The 18,073-nt window shown below is 36.6% G+C and overlaps 2 protein-coding genes across 14 annotated transcripts in view; one reads left to right on the forward strand and one right to left on the reverse strand.

Moving 5' to 3' along the window:
* GPHN (gephyrin) overlaps positions 1 to 18,073 on the forward strand; it is a 762,070-nt gene that overhangs the window by 231,257 nt on the left and 512,740 nt on the right. The gene's annotated exons all lie outside the window — the stretch shown is intronic.
* On the reverse strand, positions 213 to 1,752 carry LOC141556379 (heterogeneous nuclear ribonucleoprotein A1). The gene has a single exon (XM_074290408.1). It carries the CDS (start codon positions 1,692 to 1,694, stop codon positions 576 to 578), a length of 1,119 nt encoding a protein of 372 aa, XP_074146509.1. The 5' UTR covers positions 1,695 to 1,752; the 3' UTR covers positions 213 to 575.

An 18,073-nucleotide genomic window follows, 5' to 3' on the forward strand; every position in this document is an offset into this window, starting at 1 on the left:
ATAAAGACTCTAGAAAATGATGGATCATACTTCCCACCTCTTCAGCAAGAAAGGTAATAGACTAGAAGTATCCAATGAGAGAGAAACATTTTCAAATATATGCTATATGTGGGTTTATTTTGCAAATAGGCATTGTGAACCACACTCACATTTAAGATCTGAGGATTATTCTGAACTTGGAAATTTTGGTGACAGAACAACTTGTGGTAACCTTTTTTTTTTTTTTTTTTTTTAAAGACACATTTATTCAGCGTCATGATCAGACTATTACATTTAGCAATCAACAGCATGGGTGCAAAAAAAAAAAAAATCTACATTAAAACCCTTTGTTGGAATGCTTTACACTTTCCACAGAAACAGAAACTAAAATAACCTCTTATACAATTAGTCACAAATACAGTCCTGGTGTTTTTTTTGCCCATACACAAAAAGTATTGTCTAAAACATGTCTTCTTGTAGCAGCTAGGCCCTGCCACCACTGTGCTTGGCTGAGTTCACAAATCTGTTGTAACCTATAGCTTCCCTGTCACTTCTCTGGCTCTCCTCTCCTGCTAAGCTTTGTTTCCTAACAGTAATTAAAATCTTCTGCCACTGCCGTAACTACTGCTACTACTGGAACCGCCATAGCCACCTTGGTTACGGGGTTTGGCAAAATATTGGCCCCCACCATAAGGGCCCGAGCTCCTGCCTCCAAAGTTTCCTCCCTTCATGGGACCAAAGTTTGATGACTGATTGTTGTAGTTGCCAAAATCATTGTAGCTTCCACCACCTCCAAAGTTGCTTCCACTACCACCGCCAAAGCCGTCTCTGCCTCCTCCGTTGTTATAGCTATCATAGCTGCCACTCCCGCCATAGCCACTGCCCTGGTTTCCATAACCCTGTCCACCACTTCCATAGCCTCTGTTTCCTCCAGAGTAACCAGGGCCGCCTCCTCCATAACCACCATCATTTCCAAATCCATTGTAGCCATCTCCACTTCCACCATATCCTCCTCCACCTCGGCTGCCACCAAAACCACCACGGCCACTGAAGTTTCCACCTCGGCCAAAGTTATCATTTCCACCAAAGCCACCTCCACGGCCACCACCAAAGTTTCCAGAACCACTTCTACCTCTTTGACTAGATGAAGCACTGGCCATTTCTTGCTTAGACAAGGCTTTCCTTACTTCACAGTTGTGGCCATTAACAGTATGGTATTTTTGAATGACAATCTTGTCCACAGAATCATGGTCATCAAAAGTAACAAAAGCAAAGCCTCTCTTTTTGCCACTGCCTCTGTCAGTCATGATTTCAATCACTTCAATTTTTCCATATTGTTCAAAGTAGTCTCTTAAGTGATGCTCCTCAGTGTCTTCCTTAATGCCACCCACAAAGATCTTTTTCACAGTTAAGTGGGCACCTGGCCTCTGAGAGTCCTCTCTGGAAACAGCTCTCTTTGGTTCAACAACTCTGCCATCGACTTTGTGGGGTCTGGCATTCATGGCTGCATCTACCTCTTCCACTGTGGCATAGGTAACAAAACCAAAGCCCCTGGAACGTTTGGTATTTGGATCCCGCATCACCACACAGTCTGTAAGCGTGCCCCATTGCTCAAAATGGCTCCTTAGACTCTCGTCTGTCGTTTCGAAACTCAGGCCTCCGATGAAGAGTTTCCGAAGCTGCTCGGGCTCCTTCGGGGACTCTGACTTCGACATGGCGAGAGCGGTAGCAGACGCTTCAGCGATCCTTCTCCAACGGCGTCGAGGACAGAAAGCCAACTTGTGGTAACCTTAAGAGAAAGTTAGGAAAGCTTGATGGGAAAGGCATCAATGAATTCTCTTTTGAACATTTTGTGTTTGAGATACTATGAGATATCTAGAGGTTAGTTATATAGAGTGAAACTCAGGATATAGATAATATCTGTGTGTATGTGTGTTTCTCTGTATGTGTAAATATATATTTACATTCATGCATATATACATATTTATAGTAATATATACATGTATTCACATATGTGAATATGTATATTATACATATTTACATGTAATCTGCATGGAAGTGATAATTAAACCCATGGAAATTAATAGAATAATAAAGAGTGGACTTAGGATGGAGCCCTATGATACTCCCACCAACAAAAATATGTAACAGAGATGATGTTCCCACAAAGAAGTCTAAGAAACAGTGATTAATACACCAGGGAAGAAAAATATTCAAGAGGCAAAGTTTAAAAGTGTAGAGCAAGTGATGAGGTGAAGTTAACAATTTTGGATGGCATTTTCTTGGAATTTGTGAAAGGGAAAATAGGTAAAGGATATGAGAGCAGAGATTCCTTATCTTCTTTCATTTCATTATCTTAGCCAAAAATTATACTAGAGTATGTTCTTTCTGTACTTAATGTCTGATTTGAAATTATTTGTATTTTTGTCAAAAAGTAAAATGATTACCTTGTGGGAATGTACATTGGCTCTTAGATTTTGAGCTGGAATAGACTTCGGTGATTATCTTACCAAATTGTTTATGATCTTTCAAATGCATTTCTGAAGAAAAATCAAGTTTCTTATTCTTAGTTACCAAGAATCTGGTTATGAAGGCTGGGTAGCAATCTTCAGAAAAACACAAACTTTTGTGTAAAGACCAGTATGTGGACTGTATAAATCCATGCTTTTTTATTTTTAAAGGATCACTCATGCTTTAAAAAAAAAAATACAAGCTTCAAAATGAAGATAATATAAAATTGCTTTTTAATAAAGCAAATTTCTTCATTTCAAATTCATAGCATATTTCACATTAGCAGGAATCTAATGCTTTATCTCACATTTATCTATTGACATCCAAGTAATTAATGACTTTTTCATTCATTTCTGTTTTGTAAATATATTATACTCTGTATATATACTATACTCTATACTCTGCATAGAGCCTCACACTAAGCACTGAGAGATAAGCAAAATTCAACAAGAAAAGGTCCTTAATTACCCATCAGCTTTATGATAAGTAATTTCCACTTACTTACTTTGTAGTGGCAGATTATGATGGAGTATTTTCTGGTATAGAAAATTGCAGGAGCAAAGGCACAAAATTGGGAAAGCACAGAATGTATATATAAGGAATGACAGGTAGGCAAATTTTGTTAGACAATATTTTCGTAAAAAGTATGACATAGGGTCATAAAGATAGGCTGGCACCAGACTGTTTAAAGCCTAAATTATTATTATTTTTAATAGTTTTTATTTATCAAATATTTGCATGGGTAATTTTACAACATTTGACAATTGCCAAACCATTTGTTCCAATTTTTCCCCTCCCCCCCAGATGGCAGGTCGACAAATACATGTTAAATATGTTAAGAGTATAAATTAAATACAATATATGTATACATGACCAAACAGTTGTAAAAGCCTAAATTATTAAGCTTCAGGAATATATATTTTACAGGACAATGGGGATTTGCCTTTAAATTTTTTATTTTAAAGAATACATCTCAGAAGTCTTAATAGATTCATCTTTTCATATATAGAGAGAGGGAGAGGGAGAGGGAGAGGGAGAGGGAGGAGGAGGGGAGGGAGAGGGAGGAGAGGGAGAGGGGGGAGAGGGAGGGGGAGAGGGAGGAGAGGGAGAGGGAGAGGGGGGAGAGGGAGGGGGAGAGGGAGGAGAGGGAGAGGGAGAGGGAGGAGAGGGAGAGGGAGAGGGAGGAGAGGGAGAGGGAGAGGGAGAGGAGGGAGAGGGAGAGGGGGGAGAGGGAGGAGAGGGAGAGGGAGAGGGAGGAGAGGGAGAGGGAGAGGGAGAGACCTAATCTAGTAATAGAGTAAAGGACCAATAAGAGAAATCGGAGAATGAAGCTGAGAATACTTGCTAGGAAAATATTATTATACTGATGTATGGTAATGATAATAATAACAATGGAAGTAGAAAGTTAATATCTGTATGTAAATTTAAGTAAAAAGCCTTACTAAATAATAACAAAAATGACACAATGAATAATATACATCTATTCTAATATAAAAAGACATACAATGATAGAATTGGTTCTCAATTTCACTGAATATAGCATTTAATTAAATTCACCTTGAGCTTTTCTTTCATCCTTTTTGTAGAATACAAAACCTCTTATTCTTCTTTTTATCTAGTCTGAGAGGTAATGATTCCTCCAAAACCATTGCCTCTTCCCATTATCCCATGTTCCCCATCTTTTCTCTTCTGTATATTGTCCTAACAATCATCCCTACTCTTTCTAATTTTCAGTCTTTCCCCCATCTACTAATTCCTTTCTTGCTATTTATGAACATACCAACACTCCCTCATCCTTGGTACACACTTTTGTTATTTTTCAGTTGTCTGGCTCTGTGACCCCATTTTGATGTTTTTTTGGCAGATAAACTGGAATGGTTTGCCATTTTCTTTTCCAGATCAGATGAACTGAGACATACACAGTTAAGTGACTTGGGTCACATAGCTAGTAAGTGTCTAATGCCAGATTTGAACCCATGAAGATTAGTTTTCCTGATTTCAAGCCCAGTGTTCTATGCACTATATACCACCTCACTACCCTGATAGACACTACTATCCCCTCAACGTATATATACTTCTACCATTTATATACAAACTTTTAGGTAGAATTGTCTCCACCTATTGCTTCCACTTCTTTTTCTCTTATTGACTTTTTAAAATTCTTAAAAACAAAAAACAAAAACCTTTTAATCTGGTTTTCTAGCCTTATCATTCTCTCCAGATTTCCAGTGTACCTCATTTACTAAATCTCATGGTCTTTTGTTTATCTTCATTCTTCTTAATGTATCTCTATACAAAGATAAAGTGACATATGCTATTTATGGATTCAACATGTAACCCAATAAGTTTGTACAAAACCTATGCAAAGAAATAAAAGGTTAATTCTGAAGAGAAGAGAATTCATCATTTGACACCATTGATTACTTTCTCTTCTGGAATTAATCTTTCCTCTCTATGTATTTTTATTCTTGATTCTGTTTCCAGCATCTCTTCATTCTTTTCTGGTTCATCATCATTACTCTGCCCTCTAACTCTGTTTTGAACTGTCTTCTATTTTCTTTCTATACTATTTTACTTACTGACCTCATCAGCTTCCAAGGATTTAATTATCATCTCTGTAGTTTCTTTGTAAATTTTTATATCTGGATCTACTCTCTATCTTAAGCTCTATTTATGCTTTTCTAATTGCCTCTTGGATTTTTCAAACTGGATATTTCTAAAATAGAACTGATTATCTTTTCCCCAGAATCTACTTCTGTCCCTCCAGAAATCCCTTATTTCTATCAAGGATACCACCTGTTCTCCCATTTACCCATTTTCATAGCTTCATAACTCTCTCACTTCACAAACCTTCACCTCAGATTTTATTAGTTGCCTGATCTTGTCCTTTCTGCATTTGTACTATCTTACATCTGTCCTCTTCTCTCCATGTAATCAGCAATAGTTCAGATATTCATCATGACTTGCATGGACTATTGCAAAGAGCTCCTTAATCAGTTACCTTGCTTCAAGTCTTATCTGTCCTCCATTATATGTGCTAGTGTAATTTTTCTACTTAGGTTTGATCATATCATTTTGTTGCTGCTGTTCATTTATTTTTCAGTTATATCTGACTTGTCATGACCCTGTTTGGTGTTTTCTTGGCAAAAATACCAGAATGATTTTTTTTTTTTGTTTTGTTTTGTTTTGTTTTTTTGTTCGGAGGCAATTGCAGTTAGATGACTTGCCTAGGATCACACAGCTGGGAAGTGTTAAGTATCTGAGACCAGATTTGAACTCAGGTCCTCCTGACTTCAGAGCTGGTGCTCTATCCACTGTGCCATCTAGTTGTCCCCAATACTAGAATGATTTGCCATTTGCTTTTCCAGTTCATTTGACAAATGTGGAAACGGAAACAAACAGAATTAAGTGACTTGCCCAAGGTCACATGACACTAAGCACCTAAGGCCAAATTGGAACTCAGGAAAATGAGCCTTCCTGATGCCAGGCCAAGCCTTCTATCTACTGTGTCACCTGGCTGCCTTGATCATATCATGGCCTTTCTCAATAAATTTTCAGGAAGCTTCCTGCTCCTTCTATGGCTTTTAAAGTATAAGCTCCCTCTGGCTTTTAAATTTCTTCATGACCTAGCCTTATTCTATGTTTCTAACCTTATTTTACATTACTCTTTTTCAAATTCTGCATTCAGACATGCTGGCCATCCTAATGTCCCTCACAGGATATTTCTTCATCTATGTCTGTTTCTTTGCATTGGCATACTTGAGTGTACTTCTGCCAGAAGCTAACCTTACCTTCATTTCAAAGAATCCTTTTTTATTTTATTTTTTTCAGTTCTCTGATCAAGAAACTAAAAGACTTCTACATCAAGATTTTGCTATTTTCCCAACTTATTATCCTCTGCCTTCCAAATTTACTTTATACTTATTTATCATGCACTTTGTAATATACATATTTTGTTCCAAAATAAAATGTAAATTCCATGATGGCAAGGAAGAGACTGTAATTTTGTCTTGTCATCTCCTGCATAGTACAATTCCTGTCACACAGTAGTCATTTAATTAATGCTTGTTAATTGATCAGTTGATTAACAGAACAATCAGAAGAAACCAAAATGTATCACTAGTTTTGGAAAAGACCATACCTGATTAGTTAAAAATCCAGTCAGATTTAAAATATTTGGAGAAAATTTTACTGTCATACTTATTTAAAGAAAAAAAGACTTTGAGAAAGAAGATCAAGTTCAGTTTCTCTTAACTGCTTATTAGAAAATCATTATTGCCTTGATTTTGTGTGTTTATGTTTGTATGTATGTATAAAAATTTTGTGTGTTTATGTATATATGTATAAAAACCAAAGATTTAGTGCTTTTACTTAATAGAAATCAACTAATGTAATGGTTACACCTCAAACCTGTCGGTGAATTATAGAGTTTATCTATCTGAAGCATGTGAAGACTTCCATGGGTAGAATGAGAGGATGAAAGCAGGCATTGTGGAACCCTTAGAGCTTAATTAGACATCAAAAATGCCAACATTATCCACTGCAACTTGAGTAATAACCAGTTATCTTGGCTTTTATCTTGCTACTGGATTTTGATGACCAGAAGAAAGAATGAGGCCTGATGACTTTGTGCAACTCAGCCTTACTTCAACATTATCTTGTGATGCCACTGGTTCTCTTTGAAAATGAAGGACAAACAAAATCACAAATATTCAAAATAGGAGTTATATGCTATATTTATTCTACAAATGAGTAAGGCAGTGAAGAAGAAATGTACAAAGGCAAGAGATGCTGACTTCCACATCAATATTCTTATTTTCCAAAAGAATAACTTTTATTTGCTTATCCCTAGATCACATCATGTTAGCAGAGGGAAACTCTTGCCTTGATGTATTCCTTAGCCCTATCTCACTATTTCACTTACTAAAGTTATGCAGAAGAAAAAAAGTTATAAACAACTCTCTTGATTCCTCTCACTTCAGTCAGCATCAGTTCATGTAAGTCTTTCCAGGCTATTCATTATTTCTTATAGAACAATCATATTCCATTATATTCATAAACACAACTTATTCACCCATTCCTCAACTAATATCACCCATCCTAATTCAACAAAGACATACATGGTTATAGGATAAAACTGAATTCACTTACCTTTATAGTTTTTAAAACACCAGTACAGCCAATTGACATTACATACTCCTATATCTACTCTTTTATTTTCTCATGGATGATATACTTAATTGCTAAAAATTAAATTTATATTTCTTTCTGCTTCAAAATGAGACAGAATCATGGCAAAGCAGGAAATGATAGTAGTGATGGGAGGAAGCCAAAATGGCAAGGTCTGGCTAGCTCCTCTGAAGAGTTCAGAATAAGTCCTTGTCAGGATAAGCAAAAGTCCTTGCCCCACGTTGTGGGTGCCAAAATGTAAAGTTCTGTCATCTCTCAATTTTAATCCTTCTCTGGGAGGAGGTTTCTTTTCTCTGTGAATCTTTTTCTCTGTCCTTTTCTTCCCCTCCAAAAGTATGGGATTGCTGGACTTGCGAATCCACCAGACGTCTTCTCCTTGACCCAATCCAGAACTGACTTTCCGGACTCTAACTTCTTCTTTTATTCTCCCAGAGAATGGGCGTGGAATAACTCTGGGGCTTGTAGGAAAAATACTTCAACCAATGAACTTGCTCCTCTTAAACATGTAAACTCCTCCCCAGAAGTCCAAAGGGGTAAACCCTCCTTAAAGGCCAGAACTAAAGGTGTGAACTAGAGAATTGTTAAGTACCGACTTAGCACTTAGTAAGAACCTAACATCTCATTATCTCATTAGCACTTAGTAAGCACTTAGTAAGAACCTAACATCTCCCCCTTTCTTTTGATTTAGAATTTAGGGTGGTTCGTGACCTTGAAACATAAATCCATCAATATGGGAGGTATTACACATAATTACATAAACACATAGTAACATAATACATGCTAGAAGTATGTAACAAATAACATGATCAAATAATCATAAATTGAGAATTTATACATGTCCATAAGTCCATTGTCCATTAGTCTCATCTTGTGTTAGGAAATCCAATGATTCCTGCTGGTTTTAAAGTTCTTTAACAGTCTTCTTATTAGCCATGCTCTTTCAGTGTCAGATGTTTCTTAGATTTTCTCCTTTGTTTTGAGGTCTTTCTCTTTTTCTTTCTCTCTCTGATGGACAAGGCAAATACGACTCATTGGCATCCATCTGATTCCTTTTCCATCTGAAGAAATACAAGCAAACCCTCTCCCCCAGGCAGTTAACCTATCTGGTCCCTTCCATTCACTTTCTGGGTCTCCCCACATCACTTGGCTGCTCTAAGGACAGTGAAGCTGCTGGCACTGGACACTGCCCTTCTGGTGGGTTATAAAACCTGTTATTAAATGCCTGTTAAATGCTATTCACTAATACATGCTTTACAAGTACTATTCTCATTTAATTTGCGCAACAATTCTTGGAGATATTTATCCTTATTTTACAGTTGAGGAAACTGAGATATACAGTAGATGACTTACCCATAGTCACCCAACTAATAAGTATTTGAAACCAGATTTGAAGTCAAATTACTTAATTCAAGATTTAGTGTTCTAATCAACTAGCTGCCTCTTTAACCAGAACAAATATAGTATATATCCTTATTTTGTAACAGAGTAGCACCATTTCCTCATCCACTCATTTTCACAATCTCAGAATTGTTTTTTATATTTAATTCTCTACCCTTTTTTCCTCTCTCTATATTATCAGATACTGAGTCTGGTTAAATCTACATCTACAGCATCTCATATTTTCCCTTTATCTCTACTAACCTAGTCACTACTGTAACAGGTCCTCATTTCTTTTTTGTACTGTTAAAATAAACTTTTAACTGATGATCTAATATCTATTGTCTTACTTCTATAATTGATCCTCTTTAAAAAGCTGTCAAAAATATTTCTAAAGCAGGGGAGCTAATTGGTGAAGTGGATAGAGTACTAGCTTTTAAGTGAGGAGGACCTGAGTTCAAATCTGATTTCAGATACAACACTTCTTAGCTGTATGACCCTGTACAAGACACTTAACCCCAATTGCCTTAGCAAAAAAGATAGATAGATAGATAGATAGATAGATAGATAGATAGATAGATAGATAGATAGATAGATAGATAATAGCTTCTACTTAAGGTTCTTAGTATTCTGGCTGTAATCTACCCCCCCAGATTTTTTTTTTTTTTTAATGAATTTTCTTCTCACCAAAATAGTTCATTTTTCTTCCCTGAATTTGATGTTCCATCATATTTTAAGGTCTTTGCTCATGGCATGCTGCAGTCCTGGAGTGCATTCCCTCTCTTTAGAGTCAGAAAACTGAAAAACAGAGGGAATAGGCAGGATGTTGTATGTAAAGGTGTGTGTGACACTACACAATCCTGAAGAAGAGTTCTCAGCTTCCAGGTAGAGCCTGTTCTGTTCCTCCAAAAGTTACTTGGGTTGATGAACCATGAGTTGCCCACCATCTGAGAAGTTTGATTCCCAGCCTCCAAGAAAATTATCAGTGGGGAGAGAGTCAGAAAGTAGACAAGAGAGGAGAAAGAATAAAGTTACAAAGATTTTGTGAAGCAGAAAACTCAAAAGACTGGAGCTTAATCAGATAAAAGAAAAAGGAATGTGGAAATATGAAGGAAATATGGCCTCCTAGATCTAGTAATCAAGTTGAGGCATCGCTTAATAAATATTGTAAAACAAAGGAAAATGTTTGAACACTTGGTGAAACAGAATAGCTGGGTGAGAGTTAAGTGGCTCAGTAGATGGTATTGACCTGGAGTAAGGTCAACTGTCTCTCAAATTCAGCCTCAGATACTTACTTGTTATGTGACCCTTCCCTCTGACATTACCTTCCATTTATAGGATATGTAAGATAAGTATATAGGGTTAAATGTAAATTATCTTATATATAAATAGCTATTATCTGTCATATTGTTTTCTCCATTAAAATGTGACTTTCATGGGACAGGGACCATGCTTTTCCTTTTCTTTGAATCACCAGAGCTTAGCATAGTGCCCAGAAAATGATAAATGCTTATTGATTGAATGGTAGAAATTCAACTTTTTGAATCAGTTTTCTAATATATTGCTAGAATCTTCTTTTTTGGCTAGAGTTTTATTTTAAAATTGCATCACTCATTGTTACTGATGGTTCTATTGTTTTCTTTCTCTGTCTAATGATTTTGTATAATTATATATATATTTGTCATGTTAAAATTATGTAATAGTAAAGATATAATGTAAAAAATGTAAGATGACCTTATTTTTGATTATTTAAAAATCTTTGCTAGTATTTGCTTATTAAAATATTAACTTGTTTTTGTTTACTTTTATGTTTATTTTATTATTAAAAATAAATTATTAAATTCATCTGTATCAGGATAGGTTTTTTTTTTTTTTCTCCCTCAATTGTTGCATTTTTCAGTTTAATCTTTTAGAGGTTAGGTCTTCTTTTGCTAGCCAAGATATTTTTTTTTTTGTAAGTTATCCTTCATTTACATTAGAGTCTCAGATTTGTGGTCTGCATGTAATAATAAACTTGTTTTTATTTTCTCTTTGTTAATTTTGAATTTACTTAGTCCATTTTTCTTTTTAGTTATGATTTTCTTCTCCATGAAATTAACAAAATAATTAATGTTTTTTTAAAAAAAACCCACCCAAATTTTTAGATTTATCAATGTGTTTTTTTTCCAATTTTTTCTTTCTCCCATTTTCAAGGTGACTTCCCCAAAAATACTCCTCTTTCTAGGTGAAGGTGTAGAAAAGTATGTTTGCAAACCCTACTGACTACTACTTGTTGGGGGTCTTGGCCCCAACCCTCGAGTGGAACAGGCCTTATGTGACCAACACTGCCTGTTCACTTGAATAGCGAAAACTGTGAATAATGAGGAGTGAGAGCCAGGGTGGTGTGAGACTCTGCTTTATTAAAAAGACTGCAAATCCTTTTATCTCCTCATGCCTGCTTCTAGTTCCTACATCATATGTAAGCACATTCTAACCTATAGTAAATACATGATTCTCCACAGGAAGCTACACATAGATATATTGTGTGCATTCCTTTCCTAAAAGGGATATGGTCAAGGTACTCCCCTCCAAGTTCCAGCATGCCTCTCCTGGGAACTGCCACGTTGCTTCTTCGGGTGGGACTCCTTCCTCCCAATGCCATCTTGTTCACCCTTACAAGGCTACCTTCAGTTTACCTGAGACATGCTCTGTGTGATGTCCAAAGCTGGTGGGGGGGGGGGGTTGGCAAGTCCTCTTACAACTACTCTCTATGCATGTTAAGAGAACCTTATCTATATTTTCATCTCTAATTTCAATGCATTTGAAATTTTAAAATTTATTTATTTGAAAGTTTTAATTTAAAAATACTTAAATGATTTGACTATATTCACATAATTTTTATCCAATTATGCAACATGTTAAAAAAAGAAAAAAGGCCTATGCCCAAATAATGCAAGTTTAATAGAGCTAAAATAAAATAAAGGATTATTGATTTAGTATCAAGCTTCTATTTCTATAGACTTTAGTAATCTTTAAGGGCACTTTTTTCAAATTGTGTGTCTAATGTATTTTATAGTAGTTGCCTGTTTCCCAGTAAAGCTTCCATTTTCTTCTGGCATGGTTGCAGCAAGCCAGGGGCTAAGTTACAGACTAAGTAAGTTCTTAAGCAATATGAGGTTTCTAATGATAACTTCAGACTATGTCATACCTTTATATGTATTTGTTGGCTATTCTGGAATTGTAGATTTAATTTTAACATCAGTTCATGCTAGTAGGTAGCTAGATTAGATTTTGATTAGTAGGAGGCTACATTATTAGAACAGCTATTGCAAGTTTTGCAGATTTTGTCAGGTGTGCTGAAACTAATTCTTTTTTACTGTTTTTTGTAACTAAACTATCATCTATTTGGATCAAGCTGATTTGCTTGAACAGCATTGTTCACCTGCCTTTAACCACAGTGAATAACTTACTGTATATTAATGAAAATATTCTTAAATAAACGTACCTATCTTCTTTGAAAGCTGTCTTTCACTTCCAGAAGGAACTATTTATGGAGCTTTAAAGTAATATTTCCATGGGAATGCTTTCCCCAATATATTTTATCATAGAGTTGTCATAATTCAGTACCTTCTTGAGTCATGTTTGCTCAGTCTACTCTTAATTTTGTGCTTCAGAGAATTTATGACTTTACCTTGATGTGATTTCATTTTAAAATTGAATTTATATTTTTTATGAGAGGAATTCACAGATTTTTCCACACAATAAGTAGCACAAAATACCTTTGCTTAGAATTGTACAATTAATTAGAGACAACAAGATATAAACTTTCAGAGTTTTATTCAGGTACAGATTTTAATTTTTTATCCTTATTTAACTGCTACTAGGTAACAATAATAAAGGATTTGAATGGCAATAGATGATTATAAGGTAAATCTATCTAATAGGTGGATATCTGATTCTTAGGCTCGAGATTTGATATCTTTCGAAAAAGCACTCCCCAAAACAGTTGGTGTCCATTTTGTACTCATGTGAAACTCTTGAGTGATTAAATGAAATCATAAGGAGAAATGAAATGTATTATTTATTCATTTATTTGTATTATCAAAGAATTCCTTCTCTCAATCACTGATCAGATTAAGGAAAAAATATTCGTAATTTCTTTAGAAGTTTAAAACAAATCAGATTTAAATATTAATTGGTCAAAAAATGTGTCTTACAGTAATGAATTAATTTTACATTACTTTTTCCTAATGAAATTATTTCTTATTTAAAAAAGAAAGGGAATTGACAGCATGCCAGAAGTATAAAAAGTTGTGCTGTTTAAGGAACAAACTTCGTGAAAATTAGAATGGAGCAAATGAAGTTAATGACTGCTGGAACTCTGTCTTCCCCGAAATCAGCCTGAGTCAGGATAATCAAAAGTCTTTATTCTTGGTCCACACCACCCCCTTCTCTCAACCTCAATTTCCTCCTCCTACTCTCCTCACACACATCACTTCCCCCTCTTTGTCCCACCAATCAAGTCAGCACAGAACAGCTGGGGAGGGTCAACCTACAAACAAGTTAATAGAGAACCGTCCAATTGGCAATTAATCTCACGTGCTCCATTATCCAAGTGCATTTGCTCAGTTCTAGCCCTTTACATTCCTGCTTTCTTTTGTTTTAGAACACAGGTGGTCATGCCATCCCTGGCTTTTCAGGGAGGTGAGAACCCCAAAAAGGAGGTGGTCACCCTCCCCCCCCCCCCCCGACTTCTCAGGAGGGGAGATGAAAGCACTAAAAAGGAGATAATCACGCTCTCCCTGACATCTCAGGAAGGGAGATGAAAAGCACCAAAGGGAAGTGGGAATTGCTAGCGGGTTTCTGGGTTGAAGGGTCTAATTAGAGACAAGTATGCACAAACCCATCAGCAGAGTTATTACACAAGCACATAGCAATAATGCAGAGGCTATTAGTGATGACTCTCCCCACAGTCAGTGCAGGCTCGATGTGGTATAACAAATATGAATTATACATACAAGTGGTGATATAACAAAAAATATAAATCAACACAGTTTTGTAAAAGATTTCCAGAAGTCCTAGAAGGAGGGTATGTAAACATCAGTCACACATATGTCTTCTTCAGCAACCAAGAGATAGTCCAAAACTAATCTATTGTCCATTGCTTCACATGTTAGGTAATCCAATGATCCCCACAAGTTTTTGAAGTCCCGCATCAGTCTTTTTATATGTTAGGGAATCCAATGATCCCTACAGATTTTTGAAGTCCTGCAACATTATGATGCCCCAGAGAATCCAATGATTCCTGAGGACTTTCAAGTCCTACAATAGTCTTATCACATCTCAGAGAATCCAATGATTCCTGAGGAATTTTATTTTATTTTATTTTTTTTCATTTGTCAAGTCTTTTTTTTTTTTGTTTAAATTTTATTTAGATTTTTTCCCCACAGTATATATGCAGAGTAATTTTTTTTATAATATTATCCCTTGTATTCATTTTTCCAAATTATCCCCCCCCTCTTTCCACACCCTCCCCCCAATGACAGGCAATCCCATACATTTTACATATGTTACAATATAACCCAGATACGATATATGTGTGTAAATCCCATTTTCTTGTTGCACATTAAGTATTAGATTCCGAAGGTATAAGTAACCTGGGTAGATAGACAGTAGTGCTAACAATTTACATTCACTTCCCAGTGTGAACTAACTTCAGCTGCTATTGATCCTCCTACCCCAGACATGTAGGTATCTGCCTTAGTCTTTGGCCAGTGACTAGGTCCGTTGGCTGTGTGATCTGCACCTGTGTCCACCAGTCCTTCTAATGCTATGCCATTTATATAGATGGTAAGCATAGGTCGGTCAGCTATCACTGCTGCTGTCCATTATATTCCTAGGTTTTGCTGCTTGGAGTCAGAACGTGGGTGACTGTCACCAAATTGTTTATTAGGGGTCTGTATCAATAAACCCATTGCTACTATTTGTCCTGGTTGATAAGTCACACATTGTCTACCTGTGTTAGTGACTGAGATATTATCTACACATTCCCCAGTTTCCCACATCAGTATATGAATGAACACTGTTTTGTAAGTACTCTCAGGAAGTGAAATGGTCAAGCCTACTCTGCCTGGAGGCAAGGGATCCATAGGCTGAAGAGGAATAGATTTCACCTCTCCTGGGGGTATCTCAGTTGTCCCAGCTGCATACAACTCTATCCTCCCTAATTGTAGTCCCTTTCTCCTATCAGGTTGCTTCTTGGCTGACTGGTCATGTCTGGGTATTGGACTTCTAGGCACTTTCTGGGTATAGCATCTGCTGTCATCATGCCCCAAGTGTTTTTTGCCTGGGGCCCTGGAACTGGGCCCCTCTTCCTGTTTCCCTGAATCAGTCTACACTCTGATGCCCAATGGAAGCCTCTGTTGCATTTTGGACATGGGGTTTTGGGTCTTGTTCTCCCACCCTGTTTTCTCATTCTGTCTCTATGCCAACATTGAGCTTTCAGATGGCCTGCTTTACCACATTGAAAGCATTGATGAGTCTCTCTGGAAGTCCCTTGCCAAAAGGGACCCTGTCTTCACTTGCTGGGATCTTGGGAAGTCTGCACCATAGCCTGGCTATAAAAGGTATTTGTGCCCACTGTGGCACGGCATCTTATGATCCCCTCTAAAGGAGCATCCCTATGTAGTCCTAGTATAATCCTTCTAAAAACCTCATTGGCATTTTCTTTAGCAAGTTGCCCTCCCAAAGTGTCTGTTACTATATTTTCACCATTAGTCCCTATGACAGCTGTCTGCAAATGTGCCACAAAATCAGCAAAGGGTTCATTTGGTCCTTGTACAGTTTTTGTGAAGGTCTCACCCTTGTCATTTTCACTGGGGAGAGAAGCCCATGTTTTGATAGCAGCAGTAGCAGCAATTTGCTCAAATGCTGTTATGGAGTAATTAATCTGTACTGAAGTATCTGCATAAGAACCTACACCTGTTAGTAGGTCACAGGTGATTGAAGTATTAACTCCACTTTGACTATTTTGTTGGGCTTGAATCCTACAGAGCTCACTATATTCAGACAGCCACAACTAGTTTTGTCCAAGTTCTAAGCACATCCTTGCAATGTCTTTCCAGTCACAAGGGGTTAAGACTTCATAAGCCAAATTCTATAGTAACATCTTAACATAAGCTGATGTAGCCTCAATGAGAGTGCAAGCTTTGTTCAGGTCTTTAAGGATGTCCATATTAAAAGGAGTGTATCTTCTACTTTCTTGGCCCGCAGAATTATACTGTTGAATCAAGGGGAAAATTTGAAGTTTGAAATCATTATCTATTTCTTTTCCATTTTTAGTAGCTTCAACAATCCCTTTTTGTAATCTAGTTATAGGAGTTGGTGATTGCTGGGGCGGGAGGTGCTGATGATAACACCGCCTCACCCACTACTCCTCCTCCCTCTGTCCCTGAAGGTGGAGTTGATGTGGGCTTGTCAATAATCTGCACTCTAGGTGGGGTTGAAGCTTCTTCAAGGGAATCGGAGTCATCACACCCTAATTCCTCATATCTTGAGATTATCTTTTATCTTTTTTTCCTCACACTTACTCCTCTGTTCATTTTTAAAACTTTTCCTTCTCCTACAACTTGCTCGATAGTTTGTCTAATTGAACTACATTGTATATATAAAATATCTCTGTGGAAATTGAATAAGGCCCATTTTTTGTGTAAAATTCTTTCAGTTGAAGTCCCACTAGCTTCTAGTTATCTTCACTTAGTTTATCTTCTTCTAAGAACCAAGGGGACATGCATTTTAATGTGCCCAAGAGTTTATCAATCTGTAGCCAGTTTACAAGTAAACTCTTCTCCTCAATTATCTTAATTATATTCTCTATAGCACCACTACTGGGTGAGGCTGGAGCAGGGGTTGGGGCTGGGTCGGCTGAGGTTGAGGGAATGTTTATACCTAACATCTGCCCCATTTCAGCTATAAAAGATTGCTGGTTTAGCCCTTAACAAAGTAAGTTCCTTATTTGTCTATTAGAATACTCACCTAATCTCCTGATCATCGGAGGACTTCAGTGAAGGTAGGGTGCTTGGCCCAATGTTGGACACCAAATGCTGGAACTCTGTCTTCCCAGAAGTCAGCCTGAGTCAGGATAATCAAAAGTCTTTATTCTAGGTCAGGGGATTAGATCTAATAATCTCCACACCACCCTCTTCTTTCAACTGCCACAAGAGAGCATGCCTCAATTTCCTCCTACTACTCTCCCCATACATGTCACTTTCCCTTCTTTGTCCCACCAATCAAGTCAGCACAGAACAGCTGGGGAGGGTCAACCTACAAACAAGTTAATAGAGAACTGTCCAATTGGTAGTGTCACGTGCTCCATTATCTAAGTGCATTTGCTCAATTCTAGCCCTTTACAAATGACTACATGAGACAATAAAAAATATTTTAATTTTTTAAATTTTTTTAACTTAATTTTAATTCTAAAGCTAAAAGGTGCCCCTTCCCCTAAAATAGAAAAAAATGGAATATTTATCATTTAAAAAAAAAAATTGACCCTGAAAAACAGATCCTGGAGAGATAATTTAGAAATCCATGATCACAATTTATAAGAAAACAAAAAAGCCTAAAAATAAGTATAACAGAATAGGATGCAAAAAAATACACATTTAATTATCATAGTTGTATCAGTGAGATTAACTCACCCATAAAACAGACAAGAAGAATGGATTAGAAAGCAGGATGAAACTATGTTATTTACTAAAATCATACTTGAATCATAAAAATTCAGTCAAAATTAAAATAACGAACTTGAGCAGACTCTATCATGATTCAACTGAAGTAAAAAAGTTAAGGGCAGCAAATATGATTTCAAGAAATACAGTAACAAAAATAGATATAATTAAAAAAATAAACAAGGAAAGTGCATTTTGCTGTTAGGTGTCATAGACAATGAATTTAGTAAACATATGCATTGAATGGCAAAAAGAAAAGAAATGTTAAATAAATTAGGGAGAAATAAACAGTAAAACTCTGAGTGGAATTC

The sequence above is a fragment of the Sminthopsis crassicaudata genome, chromosome 2, assembly GCF_048593235.1.
Source record: "Sminthopsis crassicaudata isolate SCR6 chromosome 2, ASM4859323v1, whole genome shotgun sequence".
Taxonomy (NCBI): domain Eukaryota; kingdom Metazoa; phylum Chordata; class Mammalia; order Dasyuromorphia; family Dasyuridae; genus Sminthopsis; species Sminthopsis crassicaudata.